At 34.5% G+C, this 16,428-nt stretch overlaps 2 protein-coding genes across 5 annotated transcripts in view; both read right to left on the bottom strand.

Annotated features, from left to right (window-relative positions):
- The window catches only part of dop (microtubule-associated serine/threonine (MAST) protein kinase dop), an 85,085-nt gene extending 77,349 nt beyond the window's left edge, over nucleotides 1–7,736 (bottom strand). For all 4 annotated transcript variants that reach the window (XM_090115798.1, XM_090115800.1, XM_090115801.1 and 1 more), the window contains exon 1: nucleotides 7,396–7,736. In XM_090115798.1, coding sequence (XP_089971924.1) covers nucleotides 7,396–7,528 — 133 coding nt within the window. In that variant the 5' untranslated portion in view covers nucleotides 7,529–7,736. The remainder of the gene's footprint in view (nucleotides 1–7,395) is intronic.
- Nucleotides 7,737–9,176: 1,440 nt separating this feature from the next.
- On the bottom strand, nucleotides 9,177–12,072 carry LOC149897835 (uncharacterized). The gene is made up of 4 exons (XM_090115675.1): nucleotides 10,621–12,072; nucleotides 10,192–10,338; nucleotides 9,676–9,945; nucleotides 9,177–9,236 (listed from the first exon to the last, which is right to left on the bottom strand). Exons 1-4 carry the CDS (start codon nucleotides 12,070–12,072, stop codon nucleotides 9,177–9,179), a joined length of 1,929 nt encoding a protein of 642 aa, XP_089971801.1.
- Nucleotides 12,073–16,428: the final 4,356 nt, after the last annotated feature.

The raw sequence follows: 16,428 nt of genomic DNA, 5'->3' as shown, positions 1-16,428 counted from the left end.
CCGCATAGATAGCGATATCGTTACAGTGAAAAGTCTACTATAGGTCGGACTATAGGTTTAATTTTTAATCACATGATAATCACCTTTACCCCGTCCCGCACTACGGCCTTTTTTTTTTGTTTTAGTGGGGAAATCTTTCATAGATACCCACGGCCTCCGGGGGAGGGGCCGTGGGTTAATATGTCGGATTCCTACCGACCAAAACCCCACTGTGTTCCGTCTACTCATGTGGTTCCGTCAAGACGCATATTGGTAGAATTCCTCCATGACCCCCGCACTACGGCTTGCTCGAACAGTATACCTACTATTTTCTGTAGATTGACACTTTTAACAATTCGTTATATCTTTTGAATGGAATATCCAATTCTTTTCATTTAAAAAGTATTTTGCTGGTATTGAAACAGTCTATAATAAAACATCATTTAATGGGATAAGGATTAATATATGTGTATCGATAACATGGTTTGATTACTGTCGGCACTTCTATTTACTTTGAAAACGTAAAAAAGTTGTTGTAGTAACATAACTACTGAAGATGGACATATGGTATCGCGGACTTTCTTGTAGATATTGATCCATTCTATAATACCGTAGAACATTTTTTTGTTCTATCTTCAATAGATTCCGCAGCGCACGCGATGACAGATTTTTTATTGAGGATTTTTTTACACCTTGGGTTACATTATTGCATTTTTGGTAAGGATCTCTAATTTTTTTGAAAATGCAATATAGCCTATGTTGCTCAGTAAAGATGCAGCTTTCTAATGGTGAAACAATTTTTGAAATCGGTCCAGTAGTTTTTGCGTGAAAACCATACATACATACATACATACATACTTACAAACTTTTCCTCTTTATAATATTAGTATAGATAAGTAGTATAGATTACAATGTTACAACTATATTTATTTATTGTCGAGCCAATTTAATAGGCAACATTTGACGTCTATCAATTTTATCTTCATAGGGTGGTAACCTGCTTAAAAACATCGATTAAAGTGAATTAATCGATACTCGTATAGGAGCTACCGACGTTGACAAGTGAGAATTTTAGTATAGTTGGTTCTTTGATATACTGTTCGGGCGCTTGTGCACTACAAGGAATTTTACTGTCCGGCATTCCGATTTTTTACGGTCCGGTGTGGCATGAAAAAACCGATGAATTGCTTGTGCACCTGTCCGTCTTTACTCGGATCAGTGTGGTACAGTTCAAGGAAGTTTGGCGGTATAATGCCAAAAATGATTTTTTTTGCATTTTTCAAGAAACGAGTAAAAAATATAGAAGGTGAAATATAATATTATTTCGTTATAATAAAAAGTAAAGTTCCGTAAGAGATTTAAAATGCGTGTTTCACTTATTTATTTTAATCGGTGACGAGGAGCTAAAGCTATTCCCACTTGAACTTTAACTTACCAACACTTACTTAGATAATAATTATAGGTCAATGCTTGGTCAATGTATATAAAATAACAATACCGACTTCTCAAATCTCATTGCCAACTAAAAGAAAGTAAAACAAGAGCTTGCTTTCAATTGGCATATGCAGTAAAAACAGTAAAATCCAAGCAAGTGGGCATTCGAAAACAATTATACCTACAGCGACTCGTAGACACAAAAAACCATCCGGAATAGGGAAAAGTAAAATGTCGGACAGTAAAATTACGTAGGTGCACAAGCTAGTCTATAGATTTAATGGTGTGCCATACCGGACCGTAAAAAATCGGAATGCCGGACCGTAAAATTCCTTGTAGTGGACAAACGCCCTTCCTCTTGCTATTTCGGTTAGAGTCCGGGCTGTCTGGCTGGTCGCAGTGGTTGCGTTTAGTAGTGCGCATCTTATCTGTACAGGATAATTTCCTTAATTTTAAGTCATTTTTTAACGCGTAATTTTTAATATTTTGCCTTTAGATAGATCCATCAGACATAGTTTTTTTATTGCAAGACGTTTTTTTCGTTGTTAAATAGGTGCCAGACGCAATTTTTTATTTCGTTTTTATAAAAAATTCAAATTATTTTAGAATGTCTGTAAATTTCATATTATGTTCTTCAAACATAATATAATCTAAAATTAATTAGCCAGACGCTAATTCGATTGTTAAGTATTAAATAATGTGTATAAATAAAAAAAAGTAATGAAGCATGCAGCTCATCAGCTAGTGTATTTTAATTATGCGACAGGAAATAATTGCAAGAATACAATATTATTAACACTTGTTCTTATAAATAAAAGCTAAAATGAAAAAAAAATACATAAAAGTGAAAAATAAAATATTAAAGTTACCATACATTGAAAATAGAGTAAAATCTATACTTATCAATGAAGGTTAAACAATTACATTGTTAAATTTAAAAAGCCATCTTCATAATCATCATCATCTTCCCTCACACTGTCAGAATTATTTATGTTATCGTCTAAGGAATTGTTATTGTTTTCCAATATTCCATCATCTGTAAACAACTAGAAAATTAGTTTCAATAATGATGTACACACATACACACACACAACACACACACACCACACCACACAAGACACACACACGTGAACACACACACAGTACACACTCGCATGTTTAAGTTTGTATTGAATTTAACTAAAGTAGTTAGCATGAATTTATATAGCTAGTACACTAGCGGTCCGCCCCGGCTTCGCCCGTGGTACCTACATGTTTAAACTATCCTATCTCTCAAGTTGGATCGAACTGCACATGGTGTGCGAATTTTATTATAATCGGTTAAGTGGTTTAGGAGTCCATTGAGGACAAACATTATGACACGAGATTTATGTATATATATTAAGATTAATGAATTAATATTGTTATCATCATCACTACATGGTATAAAACAAAGTCGCTTTCTCTGTCCCTATGTCCCTTTAAATCTTTGAAACTACGCAACGGATTTTGATGCGGTTTTTTTAATAGATAGAGTGATTCAAGAGGAAGGTTTATATGTATAATAACACCCATTAAATAGTGGAAAAGTACTGTTATTTTTGAGGTTTCTAATGTGATGTCGTAAATAATTACATTTTTTCCACATACAGTGCAAACGCAGGCTGAACCCTACGAGTTTTATCAAAATAATGTACTAACTATAATAGTACACATTGAAAAGGTCTATAGAAAAGTCCGTGATGGTATATGTCTATCTCTTATGGATAACCCACAATAACTTTTTTTTGTCATTTACTTTTTACGACAAATAATAATGGCTTATTTTCGAAGCGATTTTAACCAATAGGTACAGCATTAATCCTTAACCAATTAAAGACCTTGAATACATTGTTCATTTAATATAGATCTATATGGCCCTTTACACCGTATGATTTAAGTGAATATTTTCGAAGATATTACAGATATTTAAAAATTGCGGGACGTAGCGTTTGCGGCGGTACCGGCCGGCCGCCCGGCTATTTATTTTATACCCGTGCGAAGCCGGAGCGGGCCGCTATGTTTTTATATGCAACGTTTGCAGTTTTTCTGTAGTGTATTTAATATCAGCATTGCACCCGTGCGAAGCCAGGGCCAGGCGGGTCGCTAGTTAGTTATAAAAAAAAATTGTTTTGTATAGAAGATTGTTGATGTACCCTAATACTAGTTTATTTTTTAGCCTAAGGAATAAAATGTACCAATGGAAGGTACTTGTTCCCACAACACAGGGAATCCTAGAGTAGGAACAATTCAATTTCTATGCATCGTATATTTTCGAAAAAAAAAAGTTATTTTTTATTGTTATTTAATTTTCGCGGCCGACCCTTTCTATCTCTCTTGCACTTTAAACTATCTCTCCATATACACAATCACCAAATTGTTATACTTACCTACTTTCACTACGTTTTTATTTGTACATATTTAATACTTAACAATCGAATTAGCGTCTGGCTAATTAATTTTAGATTATATTATGTTTGAAGAACATAATATGAAATTTACAGACATTCTAAAATAATTTGAATTTTTTATAAAAACGAAATAAAAAATTGCGTCTGGCACCTATTTAACAACGAAAAAAACGTCTTGCAATAAAAAAAATTATGTCTGATGGATCTATCTAAAGGCAAAATATTAAAAACTAGCAATGCCCTGCGGTTTCACCCGCATAAATAGCGATATCGTTACAGTGAAAAGTCTACTATAGGTCGGACTATAGGTCTAATTTTTAATCACATGAAAATCACCTTTACCCCGTCCCGCACTACGGCCTTTTTTTTTTTTTGTTTTAGTGGGGAAATCTTTCATAGATACCCACGGCCTCCGGGGGAGGGGCCGTGGGTTATGTCGGATTCCTACCGACCAAAACCCCACTGTGTTCCGTCAAGACGCATATTGGTAGAATTCCTCCGTGACCCCCGCACTACGGCCTGCTCGAACAGTATACCTACTATTTTCTGTAGATTGACACTTTTAAATTCGTTATATCTTTTGAATGGAATATCCAATTCTTTTCATTTAAAAAGTATTTTGCTGGTATTGAAACAGTCTATAATAAAACATCATTTAATGGGATAAGGATTAATATATGTGTATGGATAACATGGTTTGATTACTGTCGGCACTTCTATTTACTTTGAAAACGTAAAAAAGTTGTTGTAGTAACATAACTACTGAAGATGGACATATGGTATCGCGGACTTTCTTGTAGATATTGATCCATTCTATAATACCGTAGAACATTTTTTTGTTCTATCTTCAATAGATTCCGCAGCGCACGCGATGACAAAAGTTTTATTGAGGATTTTTTTACACCTTGGGTTACATTATTGCATTTTTGGTAAGGATCTCTAATTTTTTTGAAAATGCAATATAGCCTATGTTGCTCAGTAAAGATGCAGCTTTCTAATGGTGAAACAATTTTTGAAATCGGTCCAGTAGTTTTTGCGTGAAAACCATACATACATACATACATACATACTTACAAACTTTTCCTCTTTATAATATTAGTATAGATTACGCGTTAAAAAATGACTTAAAATTAAGGAAATTATCCTGTGCAGATAAGATGCGCACTAAAAAACGCAACCACTGCGGCCAGCCAGACAGCCCGGACTCTAACCGAAATAGCAAGAGGAACAGTATATCAAAAAACCAACTATACTAAAATGACTTTTTTTTTAACGTTAACAGCTCCCGTACCATACGGACTTGAAACATTTGTCAATCGAACTTGAAACACATGCCAATAATTTATGATAATTTTTATTCCCAAGTAATCAATGCATTCGATTCTAGATGTCAGATTTAGATTTTTAGAGTAACGTCTCTGGTATTTAAAAAGAAAAAAGGTTTATTGACACAAAATTGCAGCGACGTCAGTTCTTTAAATCAGAAATTGTTTATTATGTTTAGAATGGTTTATCAGTAAAATCAAATCCTAAAATTACTTGTATCGGTCATTATTATTATAAATATGTAATCGTAATTGAAAAAAGTTAAGCAAATGTGCAGTTCTAACAAAACGAAATATCATGTTATTCTATGTCGTCGTTACTAGGTTACGTTGTTGAATTTTGTTGAACTGTCAAATGTTGCCTATTAAAATGGCTCTACTATAAATGTATAATTAAAAATTGCAATTAAGAATCCAATTTCCCTGTCTCCGTGCAAATGACTACTTAAATTGTCTGAAAAGATGATTTTATTCAAAACCAGCATACATTTTGCATAACTTGTAGCCATTAGAAAAAACTTGTTCTTTAGATAAATGTGTGACAGGACATTTGGAAAAGGATGGGTACTATTTCTTACTATTTTAGTAAATGCTTCTCCCTTGGCTACTATTCAGAATATGTTTTAAAAGTAAATTGGGTGTCCAACCCTTGTTTGGAGAGCGCAGGAATGGTGTATATAGCTTGGTAAGAGCTTTTCTTACAGTTAATAAAGCTGGCTCCTAAGCCCTCTCATTGTTCTCTTTTATATATAATGTTTATTTGATTTGTATTTAGATAGTAAGGGTGCTTGTTGCAAAGGGGCTGTCATGAACAATTCTTTATAAGCCCATAAATAAATGATAAAAAAAGATAAATTGTTTATCACCTGCATGGTTCAGGTTTTATATTCATACATACTTTTCACCAATATGAATTAGCTAAATATCTACTGCAGTAGATAACAGATTCACACAGGCATAGCAAGCAAAAATAATTATAAAGAGATAAATAACAAATATAGAAACAATAGAAATAAATCAAAATATATATTGTTGAAATATTTGCGCTACAGAAAAATAACTATGTTAAAGATCCACACCCACCCAAATATCAACCTGAAATTCTCAAAAGACGTTCATATCAAACGCACCAGATAGGAGTAATGGCCTGTTCAATTTAACTGAGATGATAATGGCTCTAAACATTAACGGGTAGACTAAACTGTGATAAGACTGTTTTTAAACATTATCGCTGTTACATATTAGGTATTTTCCTAAGTTTGTTTTCTTTACTTGTAAAATCTTGAACTTAAAATAATATAGACGATAATATTATGTTGAACTAATTTGTGCATAATAATTGGTCAAGGCATTTCCAAGGAATTTAGCAACTAACACAATTTTAATATTAAAAATCCCCACATTGAATAGTCTGGTCATATAATTTTGAGGCAATTGCGTTCTCTTTTAAACTCCACAGAATTAATAATTACTTTAAATAGAATATCCACTGATATACTACTACACTGATATATTACTATGTAGGAACAATAATTTACAATGTAATTTTATAGGGACACATGAACTATTAAACATACAATAACATCCCTATTGTTCTATTTTAGTCATACAATAGAACATTACTACAGAGTGTTTACAATCATTATGTTGTTTGGGAATATTGGACATGGACAAAATATATGATTTCCTGTTATATTTTATATTTGAAATCTATTATATATTTTATCTTTAATTTTGTCTACTACATTGTTTACAAAATAGTGGATATGTGATAAATTAACACAGTATTGAAGTAGGAAAATAGTAATATACATACATATTTCGTAATTCGATCGATTCGAATCTAAAATCGTTTTTTAATAAAAAAGAAAGAAAAATAATGTGGGTACATCGATAATATTTATTTATATTTGAATCGTGTATAACATGTGTTTTCATAGATTTCTATACCACATTCAATCACTTCAAATCAATAGTCGTGCAATTTTAATAGCCCAAACATTTCATAACAGTCAACGTGAGTGCTAGGACGTTATATATTTATAGGTAGGCGGAATGCTATCATCGTAATTGTCTCTAAATAACGCGGTTAGCAGGCCGATAAGTCACGCCTTCTTATTATAACATATGACAGCTGAGCAAATCAAGAATCAAGAAAACTCCGCGCATACAAATAAAACAGTAATCCATATGCACAAAATATATAACTATAATGCTTTATGATTTACCTTCAGCGCTCTGGTTCAAGGAGGATGGAGCAACGGACGACGACAAATTCTTCTTCTGTTCATTTTTAGGTGGATCAGAATCGGAATCGTCGAAAACCAGCGTCCGGACCGACTGTGAGCATCGACGATCCATCGCCTCTCACTAAACAACACACCGACACACTAATATTTTCGCCATTAACACAAACGATAATTCAGTTTATTCTCCATCACAGCAATATATCACGTTAATTTATCTCGCTTCCGTACTAGCGAAATAAATCGCTTAATACTAAAACCGACAACAAGCTCCTCTTAAAATACTTTAAGCCATCATAAATTTACGCGACATACCACTTCTCACAAATTGACAAATAGTAAATAATTTTTCTAGATGTCATTTTGCAAGCTCATTCTTTTTCTTTTATGATTTGACTGTCCATGATACACAACTTTTGAGTGAAACAGAGAATATATTCCAATGTTGCCCGCTCTGAAGATAAAATCACGGTGATAATAATTGTATAATACTACGCTAAAATAAGAAAGTGATTATTTTGTTATTGTTTAAAATCGTTTTTACAATTACCAAAGTACTTCAAAAATAAACTCATTATAATATTATATATGTATATGTTCTTCCACAGAACACAGACAAGGTAGGTACCACGGACAATTTTTGACATTTTAGTTAACTAGCTTTATTATCTTCTTATATACAAAAAATGAATCGCAAAATGTGTTGGTAAGCGCATAACTCGAGAACGGCTGAACCGATTTCGATAATTCTTTTTTTATTATATTCCTTGAAGTACGAGGATGGTTCTTATGTAGAGAAAATGTAAATATTACGTACCACGGGCGAAGCCGGGGCGGACCGCTAGTCTATAATATAAAAAGGAATCGCAAAATGTGTTGGTAAGCGCATAACTCGAGAACGGCTTAACCGATTTCGATAATTCTTTTTTTATTATATTCCTTGAAGTACGAGGATGGTTCTTATCACGTTCTTATGTAAAGAAAACGTAAACATGTACCACGGGCGAAGCCGGGGCGGACCGCTAGTAGTAAATAATTACACTAGTTATTATTAATTATTCTCAATAATTCTGTGAATTTATGCAATTCTGGAATGCTCTAAGAATTCTGAATGAAAAATTATTATAAATAGGGGTGCATCCGATATCGATACCGATACCGATATATCGGCGATACTTCGGGTTTGCCGATATATCGGTATCGACGATATTTTATGACGTTAATTTTATTTATTTATTTTTTATTTATTTATTATACTTTATTGCATTGAAAATACATATAAATACATATAACAAAGACAATACTACAGAAACAGCAAAGGGCGGCCTTATCGCTAGGTAGCGATATCTACCAGGCAACCCAACAGTCAGAGGAAATTTAACAATATGATGTGGGTGAGCAAAAATAAGGCAATACTAACACATTGAAAAATGTACAAAATAAACATATACAAAGCTAACTACTTACTAATAGTAATATAAAATACATAATAATAATGAAATATATAAATACATAAATACGATAATAATTATAATAAATAGTTATACATACACTTACATACAATACATAAAATAAATACATAAATACATATACGAATATATATCCATAGCACACATATACATCATAAATATTAGTAACTATGTAGAAAAGAAGGGATCAGAAAAATAGAATAAAACGAGAAATAAAAATAAACGTAAATACGACAGGTATACAAAATTACACAAGAGATAGATAATAATTTTTTAATAACAATTTAAAAGCGTTCAAATTTTGAGCACATCTGACCTTTGTGGGCAGAGAGTTCCATAATTGAACCGCACGAACTGCAAACGAATTGTGAAAGAATTTTGATTTGTGAGCCGGAATCAGAAGTAAAAGGTTAGTAGAGGAGCGTAGATTACTCGAGCTCAAGTATTTGAATTTCTCTCGAAGATAGCTTGGAGCTTTTGGATCAAACAACACACAGTACAGAAGATGAAGGATATGGGAGTTTCGCCTCAGTCGGATAGGGAGCCATTTCAGTCTCTTACGGAAGTCGGAGACGTGATCAAATTTTCTCAAACCAAAGATAAATCGGATGCAGAAGTTTTGGAGTCTTTCCAGCCTATCCAACTGGGCTTCAGAAAGGTCAAGGTAGGATGTATCAGCATAGTCAAGGTGGGACAGGAGAAGGGAATGAGCAAGCGCTAACTTTGTCGGAATGGGTAGAAGATTACGCAGTCGTCGCAAAGCACCAGCGGAGGCAAACAGCTTCCTGCTCACTTCTTTCAGTTGAGGATCCCAAGACAATGTTTGGTCAATATATATGCCGAGATCCTTGACGATTTTACTGTAGGGGAGTTGAGCGCCGCACAAATGAACTGAAGGAAGCGAAACCCAGTCAACCTTCGCGATTAGCGATGGGCTACCAACAATGATGACTTGCGTTTTTAGTGGATTGACTTTCAATCCGAACTGGTTGCTCCACTCAACAACAGAGTTCAAGTCATTATTCATTGTTTGAATAGCGTTCGGCAACTCAGCAAGAGTTGACTGGGTATAGATTTGGACATCGTCGGCATACATGTGGTAGAGAGAAGATAAGGATTTCGAGATAGAATTAATGAAAATAGTGAAAAGGAGTGGAGACAAAACGCCACCTTGAGGAACACCAGCTTGAATATCACACCATGACGAGGTGACATCATCGCTGTGAATCCTTTGCCGGCGTCCACCTAGATAACTATGAAACCAATCAATACTAGTTGGAGATATGTTAAGTGAACGAAGCAGACTCACAAGGACATCGAAGTCAACGGAATTGAAGGCGTTACTAAAATCCAGTAACGTAAGCAATGTGAGCTGCTTGTTGTCCATGCCAAATCTAATGTCATCAGTGACTTTAGTGAGAGCAGTAGCCGTACCATGACCAGGACGAAAGCCGGACTGGAGAGGATTCAATAAGTTGTTCTTATTAAGGAATATGTTCAATTGATTATGTACTAACTTTTCAAGGACTTTGGACAGGAATGGCAAAATGGAGATAGGTCGGAAATCGGAAAAAGAAGAAGGATTAGGTTTTTTTGGGAGAGGAATAATATTAGCCTTTTTCCAGGCCGTGGGGAAGGTACCCGTGGAAATGGAATGGTTTAAAATGTGGGTAATGACAGGAACGACTATGTCGAGGATAGGTAGGATCATGCTACGACTAATGCAATCGCTCCCAACAGCATTAGATGACAAAGACATGATATTCTTCTTAACATCACTGCTAGTAAATTGATTCAGACAGAACGGAGGAAAATTTGGAGTTGGAATAGAAGAAAGAGTGTTAATAGTCATAACTTTAGTAGTGTTATCAAAGTGAGGAGTTCCAGCAAAAAATTGGTTGAGTAATTCAATATTAAAATTTTTGAAATCAGCTTTGGGATCTTTACAGCCAACTCCTAAGGTTTTTAAGAACTTCCAAACTTTAGCAGGGTCGCCGTTCTCGACCGACGAGTGAATGTGACGTCTTTGTGCATCTCTACAACATGTATTACAACGATTCCGAATCTTAGTATACTTCTCCCTGTTCGCGTCGTTACATTTCAGTTTGAGTTTGGTTTTGGCTTTAGACTTCTGCTGCAAAAGTGATTTTAGATCATCCGTTAACCAAGGCGCTGGAAGGTGTTTTAGTTTTACCGGCCTAAGTGGCGCATGCTTATCATACAGATCGGTAACAAGTGATGAGAATAGTTCAACCTTAGTATCAACATTGTCCTGAGAATAAATGATAGACCAGTCAATATCTTGAGCATCACAACACAAGCGATCAACATCCATTCCGGCAAAGTTGCGTCGCAAGGAGGTCTTGGGTTTGTGTTTAGGAGGACGGATATTATAGGAGATGTAGATGAGGTCATGATGGGAAAAGGCATTGGCAGGATATTGACCATGCTGAAGGACAAGGTTAGGAGAGGAGACAATAATGAGGTCAAGAAGAGAAGGAGTGCAGTTAGGTAAAGTATGAGTTGGATTAAGAGGAAGAAGGTGAAGATTCGCTGACTCAATAATAGTTGTAAGAGTCTTGGCTCGGGAATCGTTTTTGACGATGCAGGTGTTGAAGTCACCCATAATTAGGGAGTGTTCATAAATAGGAATTAGTTGATCAAGGATGGATTCAAAGGAGTGAAAGTAGTTAACGGAAAGGGAGGGGCTATAGAACACACCAAGCAGGAGCTTGGTGTGGCGTAAGGTAACTTCAATGATGATATGTTCGGCAGCATCGGAGGGTGGAGGCTGGGGAGAGAGGCTAATAATTTTGTAAGTGAGATGGGACCTTAAGTAAATCGCGACACCGCCACCAGCCTTGCCGAACCGATCATTTCGTATCAGGTTAAAACCAGGAAGGGAATAGCAGGAGGAAGGAAGACAGGGTTTGAGCCAAGACTCGGATATAAGTAAAGCGTGCATGTTGACGGAATCGAAAGTTGCTAACATATCAGGAAAATGTGCTGGGACACTTTGCGCATTGATATGAACCGCATTAAATATTTTAGAATCATTAGAGAAGCAGTTTGATAGGAGATTGTTTAGAGGAGTAAAGGAGGAAGTACTGTGGAAGCTGTCCTCACTACCAAGATCTTCAGAGGAGAAAGACAGATAATTAACATTACTAGATGTGCTATCGTTCAACATATTGATTTGAAGATAATATTATATTCTATGCTATATGTGTATAAGAAAATATGTATAAATACAATATACCTACTATATATATGTATAAAAAATAATTATATTATAGATTATATACAATAAATATATAAATTTAAAATAAGTATGATACTAATAAGAATAAAAAAATACTAATAATAAAAAATAAAATATAAATAATACTAGTTAAAATAGATGAATAAATATTTTCAAATTTAAATAGAATGGCAATAATGTAATAAATAAAATATTAATTGAGATACAATGATTTTATATTGTGTTCAATGTAAAACTTAAATAACTTATTTTAACTACACCCCAGCAATAAATTGAGTACATAAATGAACGCATTTAAAATGTGTATAATTATCCGAAACGCTTTGACAATTAATGACATCTGACACTTGACAGTGATTGACATGACATTGACACAAACCAAATGTGATCTATTCAAAAATCAATAATGACAATAATATTAAAATTGTCCGTATTTATGCAAAATGGAACCACTCGACAAATTTCGTTTTTTGCTTTTATTGAAGAATACTCATCCAAAAGTGGTCTAAATTCTTATACAAACAAGAACCACATGATTTTTACGTTGGAAACAGGGTATACTAAAAGCAGAAAGGAACCACCAGCAACAACGAATAATTACATATTAAGCAAAACCGAACCACAGCACCACGGGACTGCTTTGTTCAAACAAATAAACGAAATTACTATCATGTCATTTTATACAAAACAGATCCACACCTACTTGGTACCATTATACATTACACATATTTCTATTAATAACAATTATTTTTAATACACAAAATGGAACCAGGTTTCTGTGGTATGGTTATGCGTAAAATAAATACATAATTTAATTGTAATTTTTTATTGCAAAATAAAACCACAAGCATTCGGTTCTATTATGCATAAATAAATATTGTAAAATATCCTGAAAGTCATCATCGCTATATGGAACCAAATGCCTTGACTTGTTACAATGCTTCTCATCTTTAAACAACGTATTTCATTACTTAAATAGCTCAAAGTGCAAAACTCCAATTTTTTTAAGTAAAACGTCGAACATATGTCAATATAGGTGACATTCAGCGAAGTAGTTCGAATACGTGACGGTGTTTTTTTCCTCCGCGAAGTAAGTTCTATTGTTTTTGTTAATTACCTTTAAAATTAAATGTGAAAATGTTTAGTAATAAATAAATAAGCAAGCAATGGGTAAGAAAAGCATTGGAGACGAACACCGAAGATAATAATGAAGATACAACGGGTAAGTAGTTTTATTTAATGCATTTAAGTACTTATTGAATCTGAGATGCAGGTACGCTTTATCCACTTTTGATTCATTCCCGATTGTGGTGTGATTTTAAGAAGATAGTTCATTAAGTAAGTACAAGAGGAATCCTCTGTGGATTTACGTATTTTTACGACAATGTCGTTGTTCACGAAGGCGAGTCGAATTAAGAGTCATTTTGTTACGATTCATCTGTCATTGTGAGATGAAACTACTAAAACCCTGTTTTAAAAATAACTGTCGATGATCTAGGTACCTACCTACTATTTTGGTAAAATACGTTTAGATGTATTTCTGATGCCGCTGTAACAACAAATACTAAAAAACAGAATAAAAAAAGACGTGTGGCACTCGGGGACTGCCGCGGTAAAGCTATTGCATAGCATGCCTTCAAGCCACACCTCCGAGCCCGTCGGAGTGAGGTTTTTTCTTTACGGAATTTCTCGATTCGGTCCCCGCGCTCAAGGCCCGCGATAGAAGCTATGCAATAGCTTAATAAATATTTAAGAAGCTCCCATACAATAAGCCGTGATTTTTTTGCCGTTTTTATAGATAATGGTACGGAACTCTTCGTTGCGCGAGTCCGACTCGCACTTAGCCAGTTTTTTGTATATGGCGCATGTACATACAACATACTTAGTCGTCTAGTAGGGACACAGCTTTATAAGAACTAATAATATTTTGCTGTCGCCATATACCTACCTACGTATAAAAGCCACGCGGCTTTATTGTTTTGATTTAAAGCTTTTTTCTTTTTATTACAGAAGATAACGAAGAACCTTATACGTCGCTGCCTCTGGAGAAGCTTTCTTCACCTTCTAGCGATATTCAGTCCATATTACATCTCATTCCACAAGATGCACAGTTTTTATAACGGTCTCATTAGTGATGATGCAATAGAAGACCACATAGATGGACTAGACACGGTGGATTTCGAAATCCAATTTGATGATAACGTCGAATAAACGTCCTATATATGTATTATTTTATATATTTTATTAATTAAAGCTTTAATTACGATATTATAAATATATAGTTTCATTTATATCATTAAATCCCTGGGATGTGGTTCCTTTTTGTATAAGAGAAAACCTATCAATTGATAAATGTTAAAAGGAACCACATGCACATTTTCTTAATTATCTAGAAAGTTTAAGAATATTCAGAGCAAATTTATATACACATACTTAAATAAGTAATTTATCAAACAATTTAAATAAAATAAATTTTAATTTTACTTCATCTGACAGAGCTGCAAATGTTTTTGTAAATCCTTTGATATCTCAGAAGTGCGTTTTTGTTGGGTGGTTCCTTTTTGCTTAAATACGGACAATTTAAAGTTGGTAAATTAACATTTTGTTTACTTATAAGTGGGTAACAAGAAGATAAAAAAGCAAGAAGTACGAAAACTAATTGTTAGCAATTGTGACAAGGACTAAAATCACATGACAGAAGGATATGATATGTGCAAAAATTACATGTTACTTAGTTTGTTTAACTAACCTTCGTGACCTGGACGCTACTACACATTTAGAAGTTTTGGGATCATTAATAGATTGTTCATTAGGAATCACCTGCGTTGCGCCCGAAGTTGTGCACGGAATCAAGTCCAACTCATTTAAGGAGGTTACACGAAACTTATCACCACTCTGTCCAATAATAAAAATGTTCCCGTCCCGTGTCCAACACTTGTTTATGCCGAATCTCTTACGAGCAGCTATAAAAGTTTCATGGCGACTCTTAGTTAAAAATTCAGAAAGTGTAATGCCAGAGTTTTTTAAGTTAGATTTTTTGAACCAAATGCTATCTTTTATTTGCACATCACTGAATTTAACTAATATAGAACGGGGCTTGGAGTTTGAACCGTTGACTTCAGCTCGTCCCATTCTATGAACACGGCTGATGGAATCAGAAGAGATTTTTATGGCCGGCAGCTTGTCGGATAAAGTTTTCAAAACTAACGCATGAGTGTCTTCCTTCTTATCTTCATCAACACCATGGATCAGGAGCATTTTACGTCGAGAACGAGTTTCCTGGAGGTCATGAAGCTTGTAGAGTAGTTCAATTTCGGCTTGGATGTTTTTAAGCGATGAAAGAACAAATTTTCTGAAGAGTTCGAAATCCGTGGATATGTTTGTGGTAGCAGGAGAAGTGTTGTTCTGCAATTCCTTTTGAAACTCCTCCATCCTTGTATTGAAGTTTTCTGTCATCTGTGCCATAGTTTCTTTAAGTGAATCCATAGTGAGAGAGAGTTGATGTGAAATTTTAAATTTATGCGTGGTTAAAGGAGACAAATTAAATAATTTAGTGCTGGTAGGTGTAATTAATTAGAATTCCATAGAATTAGGTGGAAATATAGCTTTTAAATATTTTTAAACATAAAAGAATTATCAGATCGAAATTTGTAACTGTTGCCTTTTTCACGCCTACCCTCGAAAAAGTTAATGACCGATACAACGATATTTTTTAATTTAAAAATGTAGTGTAAACGAGCGTGTTGTCTCGTCTATTCCGTTACAAATGAGGCATGAACAATGCTCGGAGAAACCCTGCGCTTGTGAGAGTGTTGTTGAGTTGTCCCAATATATCGAGAGATGCAGGTCTATTCGTTTTCTGGCGCAATGACGTTTTATACCCAAACTTGAAAAAAAAATGCGCAGAAGTACTTTAATTTCCAAATGAGTTCTGTTGCATCTGAGAGACTATTTTCCAGCGTAGGTCTTATTCAAACAGACTTGCGAAATCGCTTTCTCCGCAAAACTTAAGATTATGTAGGTACTTTGTTTTTTAAAAAGAAATATCAATGTTAATTTTATAATTACTAAAATTTTTAATTGCCTAATTATGTCCATTCGTTTTCTGGCGCAATGACGTTTTATACCCAAACTTGAAAAAAAAAATGCGCAGAACTTAGATTATGGATTGGTCTCCGCGCGCGCGCTACGACTAGATACCGCCGGCGTACTTGAAAAATGCGGCAACTAATAGTACGCCGAATTCGGCGTACCCACGGCGTACCCAAGCCAGTCGTGTCACAT

The sequence above is a fragment of the Colias eurytheme genome, chromosome 24 (genome assembly GCF_061535395.1).
Source record: "Colias eurytheme isolate Ceu_HAF_F1 chromosome 24, ilColEury1 Martin Lab GWU primary, whole genome shotgun sequence".
NCBI lineage: Eukaryota > Metazoa > Arthropoda > Insecta > Lepidoptera > Pieridae > Colias > Colias eurytheme.
This window is presented reverse-complemented; position numbering and strand designations above follow the sequence as displayed.